At 36.6% G+C, this 27,881-nt stretch overlaps 1 protein-coding gene across 2 annotated transcripts in view; it reads right to left on the bottom strand.

Moving 5' to 3' along the window:
* Positions 1-27,881, bottom strand: part of ADK (adenosine kinase) — a 566,284-nt gene that overhangs the window by 15,280 nt on the left and 523,123 nt on the right. For both annotated transcript variants that reach the window (XM_055425401.2, XM_055425402.2), the window contains exon 10: positions 19,717-19,803. In XM_055425401.2, the coding sequence (XP_055281376.1) occupies positions 19,717-19,803 (87 nt within the window). The remainder of the gene's footprint in view (positions 1-19,716; positions 19,804-27,881) is intronic.

Here is a 27,881-nt window from a genome sequence, read left to right as displayed (position 1 = left end):
TGTAATAAAAACTTTATTAGAAACATTTTCCCATAGCTTTAAATATTCTTAGAGACCATGTATTTTAAATGTAGATGCAGTATAATTTACTTAATCCTATTACTGGATATTTAGGTGTATTTCTAATTTTTTTTTACTACTATAAATAACACTGTAGTGAGTATATTTATAACATTTTAATAACACTTATTGTGCACAATTAAAAATTTTAATTTCCTTAGGATATATTTCTTGAAGGGTAATTAATTTTTAAAATTTATTTATTTAGATGCACCAGATCTTGGTATATGTGGGATCCAGTTCCTTGAACAGGGATAGAACCCAGGCCCTCTGCATTGGGAGCTTGGAGTCTTAGTCACTGGACCACCAGGGGAGCCCCAAAGGTAATTAATTTTAAGGCTTTTTATTCATATTGCCAAACTCCTTTACAAAACGATGTTATTAATGTATATACCCAATAGCATTCTTGCTATAAAAAATCTGTTTGATAATTTAAAAAGTGAAAGGCAGAATTTTGTTTTAACTTACAGTCATTTATTAGGGAGGTTGAAAAGGTTTTCTGTTCATATGCCTACTGGCCATTTGTATTGCTTCTTTTTATGACCTGTCTGATGACAGCTTTTATCTGTTGTCCTACTAGAGTATTTCTCTTCTGTTATTGATTTCTAAAAGACATTCTTCCAGTTTATCTCCTATTTATGTTAAGAGTACTTCCTGTTATTTTGTCACTCACCTTTTATTTCTATTGCTACATCAATATATTTATCTTTTAATAGCTTTTTCCACTGATTTTGGGTTGAGACAGGTCTTCCACACCATGAGATGAGATAAATATCAGCTCGTATTTTCTTTTAGTTCACATATGGTCATTTAATTATTTACTCCATCTAGAAAGTGAGTGTCATGATTGGTAGTAATCAACTTTCATTTTAATCCCAGAGTTACATGTTTGTTCCACCACCATATCTTAAGTAATCCATCCTGTTCCAAACATTTTAAAACATTTTATTTTGAAATAATTTTAGATTTACCTAAGAGTTGCAAAGATAGTAGAGTACATCTATATTCATTCTGATTTTATTAAATTCCTACATGTGTTTCCCTCCATTTTTACTCTTTGTTCAGATCTTTGCAATGTAGTTTAAAAATATGTTTATTCAAAACAGTAAAAAAGCAAAATTCTTATATGTCTGAAGAATTATGATCATTTCCAGATTTTGGAGATGATTCTTACTTCCTGTTTCCTTTTAATTCCTAAATATTCTATAGTAAGTAGTATTACTTTTATAATCAGAAAAAAATCAATAAACATTTTAAAGGATAACATGGAACATTTAATTATTCAGAAAATGTTTACAAACAACTCACTCAAGAATTTCAGCTAAGTGATGTTTTATTCTGATAGTTTTCCATTCATGCTTTTAGAATTTATTAATAATTTTAGCCACTTGGGAACAGCTTTCTGCAAAGTAAATCAGGAAGAGTGTTAAGTACAATGAAATTTTCACTACCTTCTATATTCTCAGGTTTAGGGAAACACAGGCAGTGTTAGAGGAGGCACCTTAGAGAGTTTTTGAGGCAACCTTAGTACAATACTTCTTCCCCACATGAAGACTTCATTTGTAGATGGCATCTGCCAAATACATCAGTCTGCATCTTTTGAAATGGAAATTCAGGGACCAATGCTTCCTTAGCAGGGATTCTCCTGCCAGAATTAAGTAGAAAGGTTCACTGTACTTGGATAGAGTGGTCATTATGTGATATCAATAGAACAAGCTTTTTTAGTAAAAATGGTGAGATCACTGGCCATAGGATACTGGCCTTAGAACCTTAGAACACTGTAATTGATGAAGTTGGGAAACTTAAGGCACACACACAAACTGAAAATACTAGTAAAATGAGGTGGGTGGAGATTTTTCCATTTTGGCCTTTTTTGTTTTTCAAATTTATAGACTATTTTTGGGAGCAGTTTTAGGTTTACAGAAAAACTAAACAGAAAATACAGGGTTCTTATATACCCTCTCATTGCTGCATCCCTTATTTCCCCTATCATTAACATCTTGCATTAGTGTGGTATGCTGTTAACAATTAATGAGCCAATAATGACTCACTAAAGTCCATGGTTTATATTAGGGTTCACTTTATGTTGTTCATTCTATAGGATTCAAAGACATATAAAAAGAAAATGTCTAATGATTTGTTCCACACCATTACAATACTACATAGAATAGTTTCACTGCTCAAAAAACCCCTGTACTCTATTTTTTCATACCTCTCACTCCTCCCTCACCCCTTGACAATCACTGATATATCTTATCCTTTAGGTAAAAGATTCATTCAATTTGTAGCCCTTTCAAATTGGCTTCTTTCCTTTAGCATGGTATGTCTGAGTTTCTTTTGCATCCTTTTCATGGCTTCGTAGCTTGTTTCTTTTGATGACTGAATACTATTCCATGGAATGGATATACTACAGTTTATTTATCCAGTCATCTATTGAAGGACACCTTGATTGTTTATAAGTTTTGTTAATTATGAATAAGGTGCTCTAAACATTTGTGTGCAGGTTTTTGTGTAGGTATAAGTTTTCCATTCATTTGGGCAACCAAGGAGCACAACTGCTAGCTCTTACAGTAAGAGTGTGTTTTTTAAGAAACTGCCAAAGCATTTTCCAAAGTGGCCGTACCATTCTGCATTCCTATCAGCAATGAATGAATGAAGAGTTTCTGGTGCTATACATCCTCACCACATAGGCTGCACACACAAACTCAAGATGCTGGCTTAATGATATGGGTGAAAGAATGTCTTTTTTCATTAAAAAATAAATCTTAATACTTACTTAAAACTAAAAGCCTCTCAAAACATGAAAGCATATGCCTTATGTCCTATAATCACTTATCTATTTCACTGATTACAGTAAACTTATTATATTTTATGTATGTTGTCTTCAAAGCCACATGATTCATTTTAGACACTGATGGTATTCTCCACAGCTCTGGTTCAGATCCTTGAGGACTAGGTCAACGATCTAATGAATCATTTGCATTCTAGATATTTATAATACTATGCTTTCTCTACTATCTTCATCCTTCATCCCATCCCAACTCATCCATTTAAGTTATCAATGTTCTTTATACATGAGTAATATTGAACTTTACACACTGTATAGTAGTGACAAGTTAATCATATAGCTATTAAAAGATAATATGGGAATAGTAACATAAGTTATCATGTAATTACCTTTGTTCTCAGAGGCATTACCATGTAATTAAAGCAAACCTGATATATTTTACAGCAACGGAGAGTGCTGAATTCTATATTCTCCCTGTCCTTTCCCTTGTAAAAAATTTGCTGTCATTTCTAGGTCAATTTTATTTTCAATTTGGTTATTTTCCATCTTTCTTAGATATCTACACTTCAGTGATGATTTTATGTGCTCTCTTTAGACTGGTCTGCTATACCTTCTAAACCAATGGTTATCAGATATATGCTGCCACATGGCAAATGAGACAGTCAACTTAAAAGCTGTACTTCTATTTTTACTACCTGTGCCTGCTCTAAGAGAGAGAATAAGCTATAAAACACTGACTAATCTGAATCCTCAATTTATTACACTCATGCCACTACCACGCTAACACTCGCATACTTATACAAACTTTTATAAGAAGCAAATGAAAATAAAAGCCTAGAACACTATCAAAAGTATTTTGATTGATTCAATCAACCAACAGCTACTGAATATCTGCCATTACTAAGTAAGGTGCTAGACATCAAAGGATTCAAAGATGGATAAAACAGTGTTAATCCTTGAGGATTTTAGAGTTTTTAGGAAAGCCATATAAATACTTTAAAAATAATCCTGGCAGAAGTGTGTAACATGAATTCACTAGGAAAGAGTGCTGGCAGAGAGATCACTTAGGCATCTACTTCAATATTCTCGGAGTGTTTCTCTAAGTGCAGTTCCTGTACCAGTAGCTTTAGCGTGACCTAACCCCCATCCCAGACGTTATCAAACCAGAAACTCTGAGGATAGGACCCAGCAACTTATCTTTTAACAAGTCTTCCAGGTGATTCTGAATTCTGATGCACGCTCAAGTTTGAGAACCACGGGTTTAATGTGACAGATATATGTATGTATGCTCAGTGTATGTCAAACACTCTTCATCGGAGTCTCATTGCTACTCCTGTGGAGAAGCTACATTTTACAACACTTTCAGTAAGAAATAGCACTAAAGATCCTAGGTAGGACATGACAAAGACACTGTTATTGGATGCACTGGACATTCCACTGGACATTTTAGCAAATCAAATTTAGACATCTACTGGGTAACTTCTGTATATTCTGTGAAATCTTCCTGACTTGTGTGCTATTGCCTATTAACATCAGGAACTGATGTTCAGGATTATGATCCTGAGAATTAGTTTTCACAGTCTGGCACTAGTGGTAAAGAACCCGCCTGCCAATGCAGGAGATGTAAGAGACGGAGGGTTCAATCCCTGGGATGGGAAGGAAGAATCCCTGGAGGAGAAATGGCAACCCATTCCAGTATTCTTGCCTGGATATTCCCATGGACAGAGGAGCCTGGCGGGCTACAGTCCTTGGGGTTGCAAAGAGTAGTATACAACTGAGCATCCACGCATGTAATAGCAAAGTTCAATCATTTTTCTTTTTGTTTTGCTTTTTCACTTTTATTTTTTATAAACTTTTAAATTTTATATTGTGGTATGGCCAATTAACAACACTGTGATAGTTTCTGGTGCACAGTGAAGGGACTCAGCCACACAAACACATGTGTATCCATCCTCTCAAACTTCCCTCCCATCCAGGCTGCCAAAATACATTGATCACAGTGCCATGTGCTACACAGAAGGTCCCTGAAGGTTACCCATTTTAAATAAGCAGTGTGTACATGTCCATCCCAAACTCCCTAACTATCCCTTCCCCTTGGCAACCATACGTTCATTCTCTAAGTCTGTGAGTCTGTTTCTGTTTTGTAAGTTAAGTTCATTTCTATCATTTCTTTTTAGATTCCACATATAAGGGATGACATATAATATTTGTTCTTCTCTGTTGGACTTATTTCACTCAGTAAGACAATCTCTAGGTCTATCCATGTTGCTGCAAATGGCTTTATTTTATTTTTACTGGCTTAGTAATATTCCATTGTATATATGTACATCTTCTTCATCCAACCTTCTGTCAATGGTCATTTAAGTAGCACAGTTTAATCTTTGGCAAAGGTGAAGGTGACCTGACACTAAAGTATGGTCTAACCTGCTATTTCCTGACTCATTCCCTTTCTGACAAAATCCCTCAATAACCAAGTTCTTAGATATACTAAGTTTTTTTGACGTAAGAGGTAAGCTGGTTGTAACTATGCATGTGATTAACTGACTTTATGTCATACAACGAATATTTACTGTCTATCCTCTGCCAGGTACTGTGGTGGATCCTGAGGATACATTGGTGAAGACACATAGAGAGCCTATTCTCTTAAAGCTTGTATTTTAATGGGGGAGATTTTTTAAGAAGTAATAAGTCAGTGAGTAAGATAATAAGTAAGATAATTCCAGAGAATGTTAAGGGTATTAAGGAAAACGACTATGTGCAGCAGTACAGAAGAGTGAATGGAGCCATGTTAGAAAGAATGATTAGAGAAAACTTTTAAGCTGAGACTGAGGATGGCAAAGACATTGCCATGCAAAGTAGGAAAGAGCATTCCAGGCAAAGGGAATTCCATGCGCAAAGTGTCTAAGGCCTGAAAGAAGGCTTGCATAGCTAGAACATGCAAGCAAAGGTGAAATTTATGCAGATTTTCTTCAGAATGTTTTTTAAAAGTGCAAAACCCTTTAAAAAGTTTACTAGTTATATTAGTTTCCTTTGGCTGCTGTACTAAATTACCACAAACTAGGTAACAACATATCAGAAATTTATTCTCTCATGGTTGTTGTGGCCAGATGTCCAAAATCAAGGGCCCATGATCCCTCCAAAGGTTCTAGAGGAAAATCTTCCCTTGCCTCTTCCAGCTTTGGGTGGCTATTGGCATTCCTTGGGTTATGGCCATATCTCTCTGTTTGCTCTGTCCTCACATTAACTTCTGCTCTGTGTATTTAATCTCCCTATGCCTCTCTCTTATAAGGACACTTTTGTTGTAATTTCAAGCCTACTGAGATAATCCAGGATAATTTCATATGAAGAGCCTAAACTTAATTACATCTGTAAGGCCCTTTTGCCAAATAAGGTAACATTCAAAGGTTCTTTGATATGGCCATATCTTTATGGAGGTGACCATTAGCCCACTACAGTCTGCCTTCTGGACACCCAAATTTATGTCTGTCCCCTGTGCAAAATATATTCACCCTACCCTAATATTCCCCAAAGTCTCAAACCTAAAGTTTAAACTCTCATCCAAACATCATCAGTTCAAAAGTCCCAAATCTTATCTAGATCATCTAAATCAGCAACAGGTCAAAACCCTGGGGTAAAATTCCTTTGCATCTGTGAATCAGAGAAACAAGACATCAACAGGGCTCCTGCTTTCCAAATGCAGTGATGGGATAGGTATATGATAATAGTTATAGACATTCCTATTCCAGAAAGAAGAAAATGGAACAGACATAGAAAGGAGTTCCTTGACTTGATGATTTTCAGAATTTGGCCAGGCAGAATCCCCTTCCCTGGTGGCTCAGATGGTAAATGCCGAAGACCTGGGTTTCATCCCTGGGTTGGGAAGATCTTCTAGAGGAGGGCATGGCAACCCACTCCAGTATTCTTGCCTGGAGAATCCCATGGACAGAGGAGCCTGGAGGGCTACAGTGCATGGGGTCACAAAGAGTTGGACACGACTAAGCACATAAGAAGCTACTGTAGTAAGTAAAAAACAGGCCTGAGTTCAAGTGGTAGATCTGATAAAGCAGAAAAACAGATGGATTTGAGATACACTGATATGAGATATAGCCTTAAAATTGAGCCAGAAGAACTCACTGAAGGTTTGAACAGAAGGAAAGGAAAGTATTGAGTATGACCCCTAGATTTCTAGCTTAAGATATAAGGTGTTTGATGTTCCATGTGTTGTGTGATAGATGGATCATGCTGTAGGGAACATTTTCAGAACTCTAAGTATGAGAAAAAGGGTAAAGACAAGGCATGTAAACATACATGTACATAGAGCGCTTTAAAGGCTCCATCCATCACCCTTTTAAGAAAAACTGCTTCACCTTCAGCATTGTTGAGGGGGGTCAGTTGATGTATTTTGAGCATACAAATCAACCCCTGGACCAAGGCCAGGACATCTAACCCAAGATATCCTTCCAGTGTCCTATTTATGAATGGCACAAAAAGTGAATTGAGCTAACCTAGTACTCTTGTCTGGAAAATCCCATGGACGGAGGAGCCTGGTAGGCTGCAGTTCGTGGGGTCGCTAAGGGTCGGACACGACTGAGCGACTTCACTTTCACTTTTCATTTTCATGCACTGGAGAAGGAAATGGCAACCCACTCTAGTGTTCTTGCCTGGAGAATCCAGGTGGGCTGCCGTCTCTGGGGTCACACAGAGTCGGACACGACTGAAGCGACTTAGCAGCAGCAGCAGCAGCAGCAGCAGTGTTCTCTTTTAGGAGCCAAAATGGAAAAAAAAGAAAGACCAAGAAGGAAGAAGCAGGCATACAGTGAAGCTGTGTAACATTAGTGTATAAGCACTGGAGTAAAGATCCATGAATTTCTGCTGTTGAGGTCTCCAGAACTGATGGGTTCTAGAATCACCTTCTGGCTCCACTCTCAGCAAAAACTTGTCCAGTCATGGTTCTTGCCTGAGATTCCTTAATGAGTCCTTACTAAGTATTACGTATTGCACTTTGTGAACATTGTTACATTCAACCTTTACAATAACCCAAATGAGACAGGTACTTTGTCCTTCGTTCATAGATGAGAAAACTGAGGCTCAGAGATGTCAAGAAACTAGTCCCACAACTAGTTAATGGCAGAACCAGGACTCAAATCCACGTCTTTTGACCCACTGTCTTAACCACTATGTTATAATGTCTCCTTTAATGTTAATGTGCTTCCTTAAAAAACAATCCTTATTCTGAGCTAGATGAAATGGTTTTCTGTTCCTTTGACCAAAGGAGTCAGATGAGATAGTACCTTGAAGCCAAAGTATGGCTGCCCTACTAGATCCTGCACGACTCCCTGCTTCCATGACAACAAGCTTCCTCACATAGCTATCATTCTCTAGAAAATTGAATAGAACAAAATTAATTACTGTATTGTAGGGATTTTGAAATATAAAAAACAGAATGATATATTAAATCATAAATCTATATCCTTGCCTTTTCCTCTGTCTTTGAATACTTCAACATAGAATAAAGATGGAAATATGGCTGTGAAAAACCAATTTCTTCCTCTACCCTCTGAAAAATTAAAAGAAGAAGCTCTAGTGGTGCCCACTTACATAACAAAATTTTATAATCTGCTACTTCAAGGTTTAAAAGTTTAACTCAGGGTAGAATTTGGCTTATAACTATATAGCATTTCAAAGGCAAAGAAAACCCTTCAATATCTTTCACTGTTTTTTTGACAGAGTCTATTACTCCTGGGCTTTAGAAATGGTCATTCTTCAGATATCATCATTTTAATGAGTCATTTAGGTAAGCTGGGCAGTAGTGCAAGAAAGCATGAGTTTCTTATAAGGCAGCAAATAAATGACTGTAGATAATGGGAAAAAGACTAATTAAAAAATATATAATGGTAAAACTTATTTTTGATAAATTTTCAGTTTTATGTTCATCATCCTAGGTATAATTCATTTCAACTGTGACTTTTTCTATCATTTGCAAGGAGGCAAGTATTTATATTGCCTTTTATCAAATTCAATAAATAATATAATTTTTATAGAAGGTAAGTAACTTTTTAATCTGACTCTTGTCTTTTTCACAGTTGTGCAATCAACTTTTATCTTCAAGATAATGACTAACTTATAGCAAGCTAGAATATTTCAGATTCTTCTTTAATGAAGGAAGGTATTAAGAAACAAGGGTGACATTTACAGTTTTATGTGTCTAGGTCACGCTGCACTACAAAACCATTTAGGTTTACTAAAGATGCTAACTGGGTATTTTTTTCCTTAATAGGATGTGTTCTAATTACTTTATAATTGCTTTACTATTTCTTTAAAATTGATTTTTCAGAAAGACCACGTATGTCTGTTGATATGAGTACAGATCACTGTCTCCTCACATTGTGTTCTAATGTTAGCTTAAATTACGAGAATGAAAAAAAGTCTGAAAACCCCTTAGCCATTAAATTTATATATTTAACAAGTCACAACCTTGAAATCTTGCTCTATCTGAAAGCACCATTAAAAATGCTTGATTATTATTACTAGACGAAATTTTAAATAAAAGTTAATTAAGCTACAAAAGTCCCAGGCGGTTAACCAATTTTAGGGGCTAAATTTCTGGTACTTCTAATTATCCTCTGATGGCTTTACTTACTGTCTCACAACCATGACAGATGACAATGAAAAACTGCAGTGAAATTCATCCACTCTGACACTGTGCTAAGCACCAGCTTCTCCCTCTCCAAGTAAAATCAATACTCTGTTTGAGTAAACACATTTACAGCTTTATTAGGATGTCTTGCTTGTTCTGTAACAGCTACTTGAAGCTGTGGTAACAAATCGACTCAACTCAGTTAAACCTAGAGAGCTGGGTAAGAGGCCCATCGATAAGGTTGTTATAAAAATAAACTGCAGGAGATCAGAAAGCTGGAGCAAACAGTCTGGCAAATGTCAATATTTTCCCTTACAGAGGATGACAAAAACAGTGAGATCATGTGGAAAGCGTTTTTTTCCCCTTAAAAATGTCTCTTGTTTCAAATGGATAAAGCATTTCTACCTTTTGTGCACAACTCTTCTGAATGAAATTTTTACTTCCTAATTCCCATGTGCATATGAATAGAAAGCTGATGTAAATACTTGCTATTTCTTCTGCCTTTTCAGAATCTTTACTTTCATTTATATTAAGTGGCTTATTTTGGTCTTCACTGACTTTATAACCTTATTCAAGTTATCTGGAATACCCATGGTGGTTCAGTCTTACCTTCTTTTTATTAATGAAACAAAACTATCACCCAAATTTGGGAGGTCACAGTGTTCACTCTTGCCATAGTATCTGAGACCCGATGTTCTACCTTCCAAATTAGGTCTTCCAAATTAATGTATTTAACAAGAGCAAACACTGTTAGCTATAGACAGACTACACAACCTCCTGATGAGTGGCAGTACATAAAAATATCTGCTACCTATTAGGAGCAAGCCTCCACAGTGGCTACAGCTCTACCAAACAAGAACTCATATACCCTCTTTTAGATGTTCACAGGTTGCTCAAAGAACTAACATATGGCAGGAAATTCCCACTTCAATTTGGCTGACTTAGACTACCCAGATGTGACAAAGTAATGGTTTCCCCCTGCTGAAAAAACCCGAGAAGAAGCTTTTTTTTTTTTTCTTTCATTTTCTATGTAGTTTAGTTAGTAAAATTTTGTTTTGACTTCATTTTGACTACCAGCTAGTCATGAACTTAAACAACAACTTGTGACTCATATGTTAAAAAACACAGATTTTTCTGGAAAAAGGAAATCAACAAACATTAAGTTTTGAAATAACTTAAAAAGCTACTGTGCCTGTCAGGGTAAGGTCTGACCTAGCAGATATTTGCATAATGAAAACCAAAGCCTAAGTGGTGTCAGATGGTGTAGTGACTGACATGGACAGGAAGTCAATTCAGAGCGAAGGTTCCTTTATGATAGCTCAGCACAACATGCTCTCCCACACAAAGACAGCGACTGAGCAGTATGGTATAATACATAGGCAGTGATCAGTGCTGTAACAATGAGGATAACTTATTTCCTCTCTCTGGTGTCTGAAAATGGAAACTTGTCAAACTCTATTAATATGGTATGGGATATTACATTTGAATTATATATATATAAAAATCCCAAACCAAGGAAACATTTCAATGCTCCTAATTCAGAAAAGAATCTCCTAAAGAGTACCAGAAAGCAGTATGTTTTACTTGTATGGATAAGGTGCCCTTACACCCCAACCCCTTTCAAAATACTGCTGTAATGATATTTATTCCTTATGTAACAAAAATGTACACGATGAGATTAGAATCTGAATTCTAAACCTAACCTGTGAGCTCTTGATGTGGTTCCCAAAATAAAAGTTTAGCACATGCTTCTGTTTATTGTGAAAGCTTTAACATCTTGGATACCCACATGCCAAAAACAAAAAAAAAACTACATCAAAAGCTTCTATCCATTTGGGGTATTGACTCTTGACCTATGTATTTCCAAAAGGCCTACTTAACTGACAACTTTCATTTGGCTTATGAACATATATAATTACTGGATCATGAATTAATGAGTTAGGAGATCTAGCTTCTAGTATTGCATATTTGCAATTAACTCCCTTTCTTTGGTCTCACTTTCCTCATCCACCAAATGGGGGCTTTTTAACAGATCATGTTAGGTTTTCACAACTAATATCAACCCATTCAAAGGAGCTCTTTTATGAACTGCTAAATAAAATGTGGATAAGGTCATATGGGGGATTTGTTTAACCTAATTTCATTTTGATTCAGATAAGACCTCATTTGAACATGGTTTCACTATTGAAAACAGTTTGAAAACCTGAAAACCAGGAAACATGATTTAAAAAATTACTCCCTTTCAGCACTAACATCTTAAGCAATAATAATTAAAAACAAAAAGACACATCAGGACAAAGTCGTAGCTCTGGGAATAAGGAGATGATAGTAAGATTATTTATGCTTTAATTCATATGCAAGATAAGTAATTTTGTTACTATTTAACTCAATTCAAAAACCTGTATTTGATCAACTGACAATTCTTCACAGCAGGGTGGTTTTAAAATTCTAAGAGCACTTGATGACAGAGACTGGTTTTAATTTGCCATTTACTTCATGGGCTAGAAATAAATCGTACATATTTTAACTTCATAAAATGTCAATGTAAACTAGATAATTAAATGAAAAATAAATTAAGATCCTGTGTTCATACCCCAGGTTTGGGGACTCATATCTGATGGGATAATAGCTGTGAATTTAGTGATCATGTTGATAAATTTTTGTTTTATTCAGACCTCTGTTGACAGTAAACAGCCATCTGACAACAGAGGTTAGACTTCATATAAATTTTCATATAGTTTGGACGTTGTTTCTAATAACTTATACACCATGGCTAAGACTTTGGCTAAGTCACAAGGTGGACTAGGCTAAGCATCAGTACTACCAACATGTGATTTCATTTATTTTGATTATACTAATAACAAAGCCAATAAAGGCACATGGTAAAAAATTCAAACATCGCTGAGACAAGATTTCCAATTGAATATATTTAGCTTTGCGAAAACTTACTATACTGCTCCTACCTTTTTTTCATTTTGCTATTTACTTTGGCCACCTCATGTGAACAGTTGACTCACTGGAAAAGACTCTGATGCTGAGAGGGACTGGGGGCAGGAGGAGAAGGGGATGACAGAGAATGAGGTGGCTGGATGGCATCACCGACTCGATGGACATGAATCTGAGTGAACTCCGGGAGTTGGTGATGGACAGGGAGGCCTGGCGTGCTGTGATTCATGGGGTCGCAGAGTCAGACACAACTGAGCGACTGAACTGAACTGATTGACTGATGAAATCTCTGTAGACTGGCCCCAGTCTATAGACTAGTGGTTAGAAATGCACTTTGTATAGTTCTCATTTGGAGGGGAAGACAAGAGGATATACTAATGGAATGGAGTATAACAAAATGATCAGAGTTAAGAACTTTGCAGTCAAACTTCAAGTTCAAATCCTGGCTTGCACTGTGACCTTGGGCAAATTACTTAATCTCTGGCTGTATGAATCAGACAGATAAGGTAGGTAAAAGTGACCAAATCCATGTAATAGCAGCATGAACTGCTACTGGATTCAAATTAGTTCTATTTGACTCACAAATGTTAAAGGCTGGAAAACTTACACACATATATTTTGTCATGTCACACTTCTAAGAAAATCAACTTCAGAAAGTTTTTTTGCTTATATTTCTTCTGCCCTCTTCTACCAAATGAAATCTTATAAATACCAATGTTGTTTCCTTAGAATAAGCATTTCTCAATAGCCTTCAAATACAGGAAATGTAAGGTTGATCTTTGGGCTTCCCAGGTGACTCAGTGGTAGAGAATCCACCAGCAATGCAGGACACGTGGGTTTGATTCCTGGGTCGTAAAAGATACCCTGGAGAAGGAAATGGCAATCCACTCCAGTATTCCTGCCTAGGAAATCCCACAAAGAGAGGAGCCTGCCAGGCTCTTTTTGGAGTCACAAAAGAGTTGGACATGACTTAGCAACTAAACAATAGGTTCGTATCTAAGTTTTAGGATCTGATAGCCTACATGGCTCAGCCTGTCTTTAAATTATCCAAATCTCCAGAAGACAAAGTCCTTTGAATTTCATTTTCTATTAACAATTGCTTCTAGATGGAGCCCATCCAAGATACTATATCTTTGAGGGAACATTTCTAATGGTGAGAAATTTCAGACTTTATCCTAAACTCATCCTGTATCCCTTGTGAATGAAAGTTATTTCTCTTTTTTGTCAAGGCTTGAGGATCATCTTTACCTCTTTAGACAAACAAAGGCTTCAATAATCTTTGGCAAGGTTCATGAAATTTGGTCCTGGTCCAATGTCAGCTTATTGAAATCTCTAGATGCGAAACATCAGCATAGCATGTCACGAAGAATCCTAGGTCTGTGCAAGGTGTGAATCTCTTTTCCCTTCCCCCTTGCATGAACTTGAGTTGATGTCATTGTTGTATTTCAAATTCCGAATGACCAAGTCTGGTGCGCTGCCATTTACGGCATCACAAAGAGTCAGACACAACTGAACAACAACAAATGGCCAAGTGTACTCTATACCTCATTTAATGGTTTTAAGGGAAACTGCTTAAGAAATTAAACACCAAAGATGTCCTGCTAGAGGTAAAAGACAGAGAAGGGATTGTTGTTGCTGTGGGACATGGTAGGAATATGCAGCAATCTTCTCAGTTACCATGCACAAATAAATCTTCTGCATACAGTGGGTCATATGAAGGTTTTGGTTTTTGAGTAAAGAAGTGTGAGAAATGATCTATTCAACATGCACCAAGCTATTTTCTTGTCCTCTGAGTTGCTAGCGAAGGAAGGGGGTTGTGCAGGAAAAAAAAAAATCTTAAGAATTCTGCACCACTTCTTTGAGTAGCACAATAAAGCAGCAGTTTAGAAAAATGGGAGAGTAAGCTATTAATACAAATGTTTGGGAACAAAAAGCAAGGTGAGAACAGAAAATATAAACATAATTTAGATTCCCTATGGTTTTCAGAAATATAGACTGGTGCTACTTGAAAAGGAAGTAGTATCTCTGCTCTAGAAACTTAAATCTTTTTAAAAAAACAAAACATCTTTTCTGAACATAAATTAGAAAGTGAAGTTAACGCTCCTTTTTATTAGATGAGAAATAGGATAATTATTTACAGTGTGATTGCTAAGTAGCTTTAAAAGTCATTTGCATGTTGTAAGTAATATCTTTTAGGAAAATTCATTTTCCTTGCAAAAGCTGTCAGAGAAATTTGAAAATAAAAATATTAAAGGCAGCACAGTTACTCTACTATCATTAAAGATAAACTGTTCTTAGCTATATATGGCTTTTAACCATTATTTAATGAAGCTTTTTAAATCCTAAGAATGCTGGCCATTGAGTGAGATCTCTAGTCTTTTATCTGAGAGTTATATTAATATATGTGTGCCTGGGAATAATCTGTCAAAGTGTACTCAGTCTAAAAATGATTAGCAGATCTAGTCCATATTCCTACAGCTGCCATGAAACATACGACTAAATCATATTAGATTAACACAAGCTGGTATTGACAGCCCACTGGGAATATATTGATTAGGTCCCCTTTCATGTTATTTGTTATGATTTTTCTTCTCAGTTTCATTTACTGGGAAGACACAGGGGAAGAGATTTCACTGGGAACAATGACAGTGCCTGTCACAAAATGTTCTCAGTGTTTCCATTTGTTACTATGGCAGTGACAAAGAGGGTTCCAAATGAAAAGGCAGACCTGCTGTGACAAAGCACAGCAGGACAACAGGAAGAAATTTTCTACTGACCTGGGAAATTAGGAAATCATGCTTAGAGATTATAGAATTGTCTCCATTTCCAAGGGTACAATCGTATTGCTTGGGCTTTTGAGGGAGTATGTGAAAAGGGTAGTTCCATCAGGGCTGCCTAGTGACACATAAGAAAATGCTTAAGATCTACAAACAGAACAAGGAGGTATGCTTGTAGAGGTTAGAGGTATTTGTCACTGTCACTAAACCCTTGAGATGGAACTATGAATTTAATTTATGTACATTTGGGGTAGTCATTTTAAAATTATACATCAATGATGTAGTCATGTCCCTCTTATGTGGCTAAGAATACATGGCACTCTGGTATTGCGATATGTAATATCACCACATGGTAGGTGAAGTCATCATTTATCTAAGAACTTAAATTTGGGACTGGAATACAGTTATGCAAATTCACAAAAGAAAGAAATGCTTTTAAGCCAGCAAAACTTGAAAGTAATAGGAAGAATATATTAACCATCTAAAGATAAAATGTGTTGATCAGAAAGGAGATACATTAATCAGGCAATAAAGCACAGAAAAAGAAACTACTTAATACATGCAAACATTGCCACTGCCTCTCCATTCAAGTTCAAGCCAAAGGAGTATGCTTTCCCAGGTATAGAGATGGAAGTAGGGGATTTTAACCAATGGATTTTTTACTTTTCAAACTAACAAGACCATCTCTATTGTAAGACAGATGCATCAGCCTGTTGCTGCTAAACAGCTGATTCACATAACTCCCTCCATTTGGGTTCCATGCTGATCAAGCAAGTTTAAGATATGTCTTTCAGTATCTCTGTAGCGCCATCAATTCCACTGCTTAGCAAAAAGTTCCCGGTTCAAACTCACTGGGGATTACAGTCCTTCACTTCTCTTCCCTTTCCCCTTCTCTTTCTTTTCTGCAACAATCTTACCCTAGAGTTCTCAGAATCCTATCAGATAACAAAAGCTCCTGTTCAATAAATGAAGTCATCAATGCAGACGACAGGAAAACTCTCTTCGGCAAAACCAGTTATTGTTAGTAAGGCTGGTCTGTGGTTCTGAGTCCTAATGATGAGATTTCCCTAAACGTTGAAAGAAGCAGAACAATTCATACTGCCTATCTCTGCTACTTTCTAGCTATGAGACTTTGGACAAGTTACCCAACCCTTCTGTGTTTCAGCTTTATTATCAGTAAAATGGGGTTAAATATCACTTATCTCCAGGAGCTTTTATAAACATTAAATGAGTTAATATATGTAAAGTGACTAGGATATCGATTGGCTTGGGGCGCTACATGTTACTTACTGCTATTACTGTATAGCTTGACTTAAGTAAACAGAATGTGCTGAACTAGCCAACATTAGTATTCTTTGTTAAAATAACATTATTTACCTCATTGCATGACTCAGTCTTTCAGGATCTGATTATTTTGTGAAGCAATGAGAGTAGGGTTAAGTGAAAAATATGGCTACCTAATTGAGATATGCAGATGACACCACCCTTATGGCAGAAAGTGAAGAACTAAAGAGCCTCTTGATGAAAGTGAAAGAAGAGAGTGAAAAAAATTGGCTTAAAGCTCAACATTCAGAAAACTAAGATCATGTCATCTGGTCCCATCACTTCATGGCAAATAGATGGAAACAGTGGAAACAGTGGCTGACTTTATTTTGGGGGGCTCCAAAATCACTGCAGATGGTGACTGCAGCCATGAAATTAAAAGATGCTTACTCCTTGGAAGGAAAGTTATGACCAACCTAGATAGCATATTAAAAAGCAGAGACGTTACTTTGCTGACAAAGGTCTGTCTAGTCAAGGCTATGGTTTTTCCAGTGGTCATGTATGGATGGGAGAGTTGGACTATGAAGTTGAGCACCAAAAAGTTGATGCTTTTGAGCTGTGGTGTTGAAGAAGACTCTTGAGACTCCCTTGGACTGCATGGAGATCCAACCAGTCCATCCTAAAGGAGATCAGTCCCGGATGTTCACTGGAAGGATTGATCACCTGATGCGAAGAGCTGACTCATTAGAAAAGACCCTGGTGCTGGGAAAGATTGAAGGCAGGAGGAGACGGGGATGACAGAAGATGAGATGGTTGGATGGCATCACCAACTCAATGGACATGAGTTTGGGTAAACTCCCGGAGTTGGTGATGGATAGGGAGGCCTGGCGTGCTTCAGTCCATTGGGGCGCAAAGAGTTGGACATGACTGAGCGACTGAACCGAACTGAATTGAGGTTTTACCAGTAAAGTTCTGCCTAGTTTCAGCCTGCCTTCCGCATTCTCTGTATTGATTTCAACACTCTGTAGTGAAATCCAGGGTATGATGAAAGTGAATCAAGTGAGGAAGCTGCCAAAATATTACAAATGGGGTTGGCAAACTATAGCCGAAGGGTCAAACCCAGCCTGTGGTCAGCTTTTATACAGTTAGAGAGCAAAGACAGGTTTTCACATTTTTAGAGTACTGTAAAAAATGAAAAAACAAAACAAGAAACAAGCAATAAAAGAAATGAGAAGAATATGCCATATAGCCTGTATATGGCTTGCAAAGCCTAACATATTTACTACCTGGCCCTTTAGAATAAAAAATTTTGCAGGTCCCTGTTTCACACTCTTTCCTTTTTATTTACCTCACTGTACCCCAACCATACGTATATAATGAGGTTGAGTAAGAAAAATGAGATAAACAGGCTGAAAATCCTGTAAGAGCCCAAGTGCTTTGATGATATAGTTCGTTTATTGCTCTAACCATAATACAAATAGGTAGTTCGCTGTTCCTACTTTCGTATCCTAAGAATGACTTTTCTCTTCCTGTTTCCTGCTTTGTACTGGAAACGGGCTGCCATCTATGGGGTCACACAGAGTCGGACACGACTGAAGTGACTTAGCAGCAGCAGCAGCAGCAGGGGTCTATAATGGAATTGCTGTTGCAAGGCTAGGAAACCCATGCCTGAGGATCAGAAGTAGTAGCTAATTAGGTCACCATCATCATATCATCATCATTATATTTATGGTGGCCTCAGGAGGTACCAACCTAAACAGCAAAGAAAGAGAATTCTGTTTTAAGTATTTTTAAATGCTTAAATAATACACATAAAAGTTATAAGTTTCTGTACTAAGATTCCTGGTTTAACCAATTTTTTACCAGGAAATCAAAAGTGTCTCCTTAATGTATTACAGAATTTGACTCAATTCTGGGTAAGGTGTTTTTAGGTTACATGGTATTACATTTTACATGGTATTAGACCTCTGAAGCAGCATGGAATAGAAAAAACAGCTGCAAAATACTCTAATCAATCGTGAAAACTTTCAGAGCAAAGAAATAAAAGCTACATGAATGACAGCAAAGTAGCACATTATTTGTTGTATGCACATGTACTCTTTCCAAAGAACAGGGCATGGTGCATACTACCAGTCTTATGGTTAACAGTTTAAGACTAGGAATGAAAAGTTTCAAAGAAGGAAACATGAAAAATTTATGCCAGTGAAATAGAATATTAAAATAAAAGGAATATAAATATTTTAAACAATACTAAGTTTATATTACATCATCTCAAATAAGTTTCCCATAATTCAAATTATACTCCAAGGAAAGAAGGACAAGGGTCAGTTCCATTTACCTTTCTTTCCTTGATGTTATGAGAAATAAAGATCAGGAGGGACTCTTTTGGGCTATCACTCAGGAATCTAAAGCTTTCTAGAGATCTTAACCTAGCTTAACTACACTTAGCTAGAAGGAGTTCAGAACTTATGAATCAGATTTTACATCAAGCTAAGTCAGGAAGACAAGTCAAAGTGAAGTTGCTCAGCTGTGTCTGACTCTTTGCAACTCCATGGACTGTAGCCCGCCAGGCTCCTCTGTCCATGGGATTTGCCATGCAAGAATACTGGAGTGGATTGCCATTTCCTTCTCCAGGGGAATCTTCCCAACCCAGGGGTTAAACTGGGGTCTCCCTCATTGTAGGTAGACCCTTTACTGTCTAAGCCACCAGGGAATCCCTAAGTCAGGAAGCCAAGACTCTGCCAATTTCCTTGATTTTATTTTTGACTATTCACTCCAAAAAAGACTTAGTTCTTATAAACATCCAACCATTGTGTTAGAAACAGATGATACAATCAAAGGATATAATCCAAGACATCATCCTAGTTATTACCATACTATTAATATTCACAACTTGTTTTAAAGAACAACAATATGTTAACATTTCAGCTTGAAGGGCTATGAATATACTATGTACTATACTTGATGCAGCTTGTTTATGCAATATTCTGACAGACACAATTAATCTTGTGAAAATGACTGGGATATAGCATAACAGTAAATTACCTTTAAGCCTCAAATATGTATTTTTATGTAGTAATATACCCTTCAGAACAATGAAGAAGCATATGGAAAAAATATCAGGAGTTAATTATTTAAAAGAAGAAATTAAAGTTATTAAATTAAAAAATCTTGGCCATGTGGCACAGATAGGGTTAAAGGAAATGTTTAACTTATAAATAAGTATCATATAAATAAGTCTGTACCTCCAACAAATGCATCTCCAGCTCCATTGGTATCAACAATTTCTTTCTGGTCTTGATCCAAGACAGCAAAAGCAGTGACTTCACTTTCTGCAATTAGAGCCAAAGCAAGGCAGAATGACTTCTCTTTGTAATACTCAATATACAAACTAACCCAGGAAAGCTTAAAGCTCCTACATCATTCAAAAAGAGAGATGGAACATGAGGTCCATATTCTGTACATGAGCACTTGGGAACCAAGGTGAAAAGCCAACTGTAAGCAACGCGCTTTTGGTAATTTTCAGCACACAGACGCCATATGCTTTGTTAAGAGTTAAACTAAGGGTGGTTCACATTTTTGAGGAATGACTGAAAATGGTAGCAGTACCTTTTTGGACAGTAAAAATACTTGAACAGAAGCTATGAACTAACGGAAGTGCTTTTAAGTACTATATCATGGATCTCTAATAAAACATCAAGCCTGGCCTACATTCCTGCCAGTGAAATCTTATTGTTCAGTCACTTAGTCACGTCCAACTCTTTGCAACACCATGGACTACAGCCTGCTAGACTTCTCTGTCCATGGGGTTTTCCAGGCAAGAACATTGGAGTGAGTTGCCATTTTCTTCTTCAGGAGATCTTCCCAGACCAGGGATTGAACCCTTGAACCCTCGTCTCTTGCATTGGTAGGCAGATTTTCTACCACTGAGCCACCAGGAGAGCCCCGGCAGTGAAATCTTGGATATAGTTAAAGAGCTATAAATTTAAAAAATAGAAACAATGAATCTTGGGTGTTTCTGTATAGAAAATCACAATGGCACAATAAAAATATAACTCCTGTTCTGAATAATACTTCATGCCAATGGCAAGGATTACTGATATTAGTTGGCTTATTATAAATAACCTAATCTGGTTACTTTTTACAAAAGAGCCACTATTTCCTCCAAACTATCAGTCAAACAACAAAAGGAAAAGCTACCTCTGCCTGGGCAGAACAAAAGGGACAGTACAATGAGCTCTTGTCTTACAGCAGTCTGGACTAGGGCTTGGTTGTTTTGACTACAGAGTAACCGAATACACTACTTTAATCCTGGCAGATGACAGTGGAATGACATTACAGTAGTCTCCCTTATCCACAGTTTTGCTTTTTGTGGTTTTAGTTACCAGTGGTCAGCTGAAGTCTAATGGAAAATAAACAATTCATAAATTTTAAGTTCCATATCATTTTGAAAACTGTCCCAGTTTACCCTGCCCTGGATGTGAATCATCCCGTTGTATGATGTATGCCTCCCGTAAGTCATTCAGTAGCCCCCTCGGTTACCAGATTGACTGTTACTGTACTGCAGAGCTTAATTTAAGTAACTCTTATTTTACTTATTAATGGCTCCAAAGTACAAGAGTAGCGATGCTGGAGATTTGAATATGCCAAAAAGAAGCCATGAAGTGCTTCGTTCAAGTGAAAAGGTTTCTAAGATCTACAGTAAGAATGAATCTTCTATCTGTGAAATTGTGAAGAAGGAAAAAGAAAATCTGTGCTAGATTTGATGTTGCACCTCAAACTACAAAAGTTACAGACATGACTGAGTGACTGATCACACCCACACACAAAGGATGGTTGGTTATACAGATTCAGGCATAGACCTAGACTGAAAAATATAAAAATTACTGGAGAGGCTGAGTTTGCTGATGAAGAAGTTACTGCCACATTCCTGACAGTGTTGGAACTGATTAAGGAGAAAGGATACCATAAAAGCAAGTCTTCAGTGGCAATGAAACCGGGCTCTTCTGGAAGAAGATGCCCAATAGAAGCTACATTCATAAAAGTGCAAAGAAGGTACCAGGGTATAAAACATGGAAGGACAGATGAACTCTGGTACTATCTGGCAACACTGCAAGGCATGTGATAAAGCCCAGAGAAACATGTGTAGTGTGCAGGGCAAAGAACTCACTTGCTCTCAAAAACTGTCAGAAAGCAGGGGTGACAGTTACCTCATTTATTGGGTGGTTTTTTACTAATGTTTCATCCCACAAGTGAAAAAATATTTGCAAGAGGAAAGGTTGGAATTTAAAGTCCTATTAATAATGGATAATGCACCTGGTCAACCTGAATTGTTATAAACATGAAAATGTTGAGGCTGGAAGTTTACAACTTCAAATACAACTTCACTGCTTCAACCCCTTGACCAGGGCATCATTCAGTTTGTCAAGGCCACATACACTTTCCTGGTATTTGATAACGTTTGATCAGCAATTGGTGCAGACTCCAATCTAGACACGATGCCATACTGGAAATCATTCACTATTACGGACACAAGAATACTCATCAAAGCTGCAGTGGATTAATTAAACTAGAAATTGTAAAGGCCTGAAGTCATGAATGATTTTAAAGGCTTCCTGGGAATCAACAGAAAAGTTAAGAAAATCATTCACATAGTAAACTTGATGAAGAAGCAGAACACATAGGAAACTATGGAGAAAGAAGTGTTAATAGATGAGAAACTGTAAGAAGTTGTTGAGTCATCAACAGAGAAAGAGAAAGAGTACAAAGAAGAAAGTGAAACAGAACCAGCAATTCAGACGATACCAAAATTTGCTGAAGTCTTTCAGATTGCACAGACTTTAAAGGACAAAATTAGGGTACAAGAATTATGGATGGAATGCAGTATTAAAAGTTACCCTTATTATCACTGAAGGATTCAACCACGGCAGCAAAACTTTGATGTGTTAAAAAGAGACAACTTCCAATTACCATGTTCATCTAAAAGATTTCAGTGAAACAAACACAAACAAAAACAAACACCCTTCAACTATCAAGGATCCCCAATCATGGACATCATCTGCTGCTGACACCCAACCACTGACATTATGGCTTGATATCTTCCTTCCGACATTATCATCAGAAGGTCAATGTTAGCTTAATAATACATCACAATATGTGGTATTCATCTCACCTCATTTCATCACACGGGCACTGAATCATTTCCTGTCATCATAAGAAGGGTGAATACAGTACAAGATAGCTTTGAGAAAGAGAAAGAGACAACATTCATATAATATTTTTTTTTGGTTGTGCTGTGAGGCTTATGGGATCTTATTTCTCCAACCAGGGATCTAATGTGGGTTTCCTGCAGTGGAAGCATGGAGTCCTAATCACTAGACCACCAGGCAATTCCCATACCATAATTTTTATTACAGATTATAACTATTATATTTTATTAGTAGTCATTGTTGTAAATCCCTTACTATGCCCAATTTATAAATTAAACTTTATCGTAGTTACGTATGTACAAGGACAAAAAACATATGCAGTTTCAGGAATCCAATTTGTTGGAATATACCCCCTGCAGGTATGGGAAACTACTGTATTTGTGATGAGATCTGGCCTAGAGGACATTTGTAAAAGATTGAATAGTGCTTTTTATTGGTGTCTGGAACTTCTCAAACCACAAATTTGCATCCTTTCTGGTGATCAGTTCAGTTCAGTTCAGTTAGATGTAGCCAAAAATCTGTAACCTTCAATCTCACCTAAGATGAAGAAGGAGAGAAAAGGAGATCTTGGAAACTTTAAGGTCTTAATGAAGAACTTAAAACTTGGCCTGCTTTTTGCTACCTGCTACTAATGGATACCTTCAGCAAGAGATAAACAAAGTTAAGACAATGAAAAAAAGATCTTCCTGGAAAGACTGATACTCCAGAAGAGGACTCATTCACTTAGTGATCCCTATGACTGTAGATGCTAAGAAGACTTCATGTACTATCTTTCCACACTTTATAACACGAGACATACATGAAGGTGACAAGGTTTTGATTAATTGGAAGTTAAGGCATAAATATCCAGAATTAAATTTCCTAGGGAGTGTATAGTATAGACTGCTACACAGGCCAAAAAAGAGATATAAGTAGAGTTTATTGGAAATAATTAGGAAAGGAAAGGGCTACAGTCTGGTTTATGGAAAGGTCTGTGCCATAAATATTTATAAAGAAATCTGATTTTATTACTTCCAAGTACAAGTCCTACTATAAAGGGAATTAACAATTATAAACTAGAACAAATAGGCACTAAACAAGTAAAACGAGCTAAGTTAATGACACTATTACAATTTATAATAGGGTTACATTATGTAATAATATAACATGTTTATAAAACATTTTAGGGAATAGAAGAATTAATACAAGAATTAATTACTAGATTAGAGATTTGAAAATAATTATCAATAAATGGTAAGTAAGCCACAATTAGATATAATTCCTTGATTTCCTATTTAAATAAGTTATTGATTTTTAATTGGATAAATCTTTATGAGTAAAACCTAATTCACAATGGAAAAGTTTATCTGAATTATGTTCTTAAGAGTCACGACTTTTGGTTCACCTTAGCAAAAATTCTAACTGAATGAAATTTTACTGTACTTTTTTCTGGATGTATGTGTAGATTGTTAAAATCTCTTATCCTTAGGTGTCATGTGAAGTTTAATTGCCTGAAACAAAGTAGAAGTATTTTCTACCTTTTGTACTTATTAATATAAGTAAATATATAAGAATATTAAGATTGCATTAAGAGCTGTCATGAATTGGTATAGACATAGTCCAGGCTCTATTATCTGCTGCACCATGTGTGCTCAGTTGCTCAGTTAGGTCCGACTCTTCACGACCCCACAGATTATACAGCCCACAGGCTCCTCTGCCCATGGGATTTTCTTGGCAAGAATAATGGAGTGGGTTGCCATTTCCTCCTCTAGGGGATCTTCTCGACCCAAGCATTGAACCTGCGTCTCCTGCACTGGTAGGCAGATTCTCCACCACTGAGCCACCTGGGAATCTTTTATCTGCTGCATACAGAGAGCTATATTATGAGAATTCTTTTCAAAATAATAACCCCCCAATATTCCAAGACCTTGAATGGCATTTCAAATTATTGAAAGGGGATTAAGCAATGTTCAAGAATATTCAATTATATTTTCAGTAAATTCTTATTTTGAAATACAATGATCTCTGTTTTACCGGAGAAGGCAACAGCACCCCACTCCAGTACTCTTGCCTGGAAAATCCTATGGATGGAGGAGCCTGGAAGGCTACAGTCCATAGGGTCGCTGAAGGTCGGATATGATTGAGCGACTTCACTTTCACTTTTCACTTTCATGCAGTGGAGAAGGAAATGGCAACCCACTCCAGTGTTCTTGCCTGGAGAATCCCAGGGACAGGGGAGCCTGTTGGGCTGCCATCTATGGGGTCGCACAGAGTTGGACACGACTGAAGTGAATTAGCAGCAGCAGCAAGCTGTTTTACAGAGCTATTTTAAAAAAATCCACAAACTAAATAAATGGGTTTTTGTCAGCATGATCTATTTCATAGCCATTTAGTCAATTTATTGCATGAAAATACAAAGTACTTAACTAAATCTGAAGACCCATTTATATGCATGGGCATTATTCAGCTAATGAGGCCCAAGAAACTCACATTACTTTTACTCTAACCGGGACTTAGTTTTCAAAGGTGTGAAATGGGTCTGGAGTAGTTGTGGGAAAAGTAGTAAAAATAGCCATTTGCCTTAGTTATAGAAAAATGACACTGTTAGTTCTGATCACGTACTACTTAAGAGCTTAAGTGCTACTGTCTCTCAATTCCTCCCAATTTTTTTTAAAGTGAGAAGGGATTTATTATTATTTTTAATTGAAGGATAATTGCTTTACAGAATTATGTTGTTTTCTGTCAAACCTCAACATGAATGAACCATAGGTATACATACATTTCCTCCCTTTTGAACCTCCCTTCCATCTCCCTCCCCATCCCATGGGAATTATTATTATTCCTATTTTCCAGACTTCTACAATAGCACAAAATCATGTGCTTCCTTAAACAGACAGGAAACAAACACTAACAATTCAGTTGATACCAGATTTGGTTAGTGTCAGTGTCATTTATTAGATAAGACCTTAGGGTATCTTCACTCAGAACAATCAAATTTAACATACTTAAAATACAAAGCAATAAAAATCAAACATTCTCTGGACAGTTTATACAAGCAGATAATTTACTCCTCACTTTACTGTGACATATGCCTTACTTCTCAAGCACTTAAGAGGCCAGTCTGGCTAGAATCAACTATAATGTTAAGTCATTTATACTAGAGATGGTAGTTCATACAAATGTCAAAGTATCTAACTCAAAAATAATAATACAAATTCAGTCACTCAATGCCATGCAACCAGACTAAATTTTCCTGTAGCTTTATCACTACAAAATAAAATTTTAGCACTATAAACAAAGTCCCAAAACAGTTAATATCCTCAGGAAATTCTGTTCAAGGTATATTAAAATGTCATGTATTGTCACTGTATCACAAATGTCACCTCTAAGTTGTAGTGAAGATACAACTGAAAAAGATAGAAAGCAGGATAAGAAGTAGACAGGTAGATGATTTTCAGCCATAAAGTAGACTGCAGTCAGTCACCACTTCTGCCACTGCCTCTGACGAGCACTACCAGTCATGGAAAAACCAGAAACTGATAAGCACTACTGTTTAAAAACCTGAACTTCTAAGATTCTTTGCTTGTTTTTTATTAACCTTTTTTTTTTTTGCCAGGGTGGGGGGTGGTGGTGGAGATAATTTGAAACCAGGCTTCCTTGGTAGATCAGTGGTAAAGAATCCATGATGTGGATTTGATCCCTGGGTTGGAAAGATTCCATGGAGAAGGAAATGGCAACCCATTCCACTATTCTTGTTTGGAAAATTCTATGGAAAAAAGCCTGTCGGGTTACTGTCCATGAGGTTGTAAAGAGCCAGACATGACTTTGCGAGTAAAAGACAATTTTAAACAAGCAGAAAAGTTTGAAGAAAAATACAGAGAATGTTTATTCAGATCTACCAGTTTTTCATTTTGTCACAATTTATCAATCCTCTGATATGTATGTATATACACATACATACATATTCTTTTAGGTCATTTGAGCATAAGTTGCATATATCATGTCCTTTATTCCTTAGTAATTCAGTGTGTATTTCCTAAGAACAAATATATTCTTTTAGGTAACCATGGTATAGTTGATAAATTAAAAAACTTAATATTGTTATTTAATCTATATTCCATAATTGAATTTTATTAACTGTCCTAACAGGCTTTTTTTCTTTTTTGGCTGCACCGGGTCTTAGTTGCAGCACTCAGGATCTTTAGCTGTGGCATGAAAACTCTTACCTGTGGCATGTGGGGTCTAGTTCCCTGAGCAGAGATCAGATCTGGGCCCCTGGCCTTGGGAGCACGGAGTCTTAGTCACTGGACCACCAGGGAAGTCCCTTAATGTTTTTTATAGCACTTTTTTTTAATCCTGTCAGATGCAGTCCAGAACCACACATTGCTTTTAGTTATGGGTTGTTGTTTTTTTTTTTAATTTAACCTTTCAATTTTTACTACAGGTAATACATAACTTATAGACCCCAAATACTAACCTATGAAAAGAAAGACATGGTATAAATTCCACTCCCTAGTCTCTCCCATTTCCCGTTTCTACAGTCCTACTATTTTCCAGTCTGGTTATCACTGTTATTGTTTCCCTGTGTATCTTTCCATAATTTCTCTATGCACACACAAGCAAAAATCAGTTATTTTTCTTCTTTTTATTTTAAACAACAACAAAAGAATAACACTATGTAGCCTACCCTGGACGATGTTTTTTCACTAGGAGATTTTTCTATGTTGGTAAGCAGAGAATGTTCCCATTATTTTTTATGACTGCATAATAATCCATTAAATGGATATACTATCCTTTACTTAAACAGTCCTTTACTGATGGACTTTTAGGTTGTTTTCAATCTTCGGTTATCACAATGTTTCAAAGCACTAATGCTTTTAAATAGACTAAATTTAATTATTTGACTTAATAGCCAAGTCAATAATATCATTCCTACTTTATACTGGGAACTGACACAAGGAAATTAAGTTGTTAAACAAACAGCATGAAATATGCCTGTGTCACAGAATAGGAAAAAAAAAGAGAGAATCTAGGAAATTATTTTTCTTTTCACTGTGATACACAAACCAGGATATGAGCAAAGACACCCTGCTCAAACTGCTCTAATAAACAGGATAATGAAACAGATGACAAATTCTGCTAATAATACAGATTTATAGAACAATCCTAATTAACAGGGACTTTAGGGGGAATGAAGAACTCTGGGCTAATTTAATTTTCTG

Source organism: Moschus berezovskii, chromosome 12 (genome assembly GCF_049115385.1).
Source record: "Moschus berezovskii isolate FMDL1 chromosome 12, NW_MosBer_1.0, whole genome shotgun sequence".
NCBI classification, from domain to species: domain Eukaryota; kingdom Metazoa; phylum Chordata; class Mammalia; order Artiodactyla; family Moschidae; genus Moschus; species Moschus berezovskii.
This window is presented reverse-complemented; position numbering and strand designations above follow the sequence as displayed.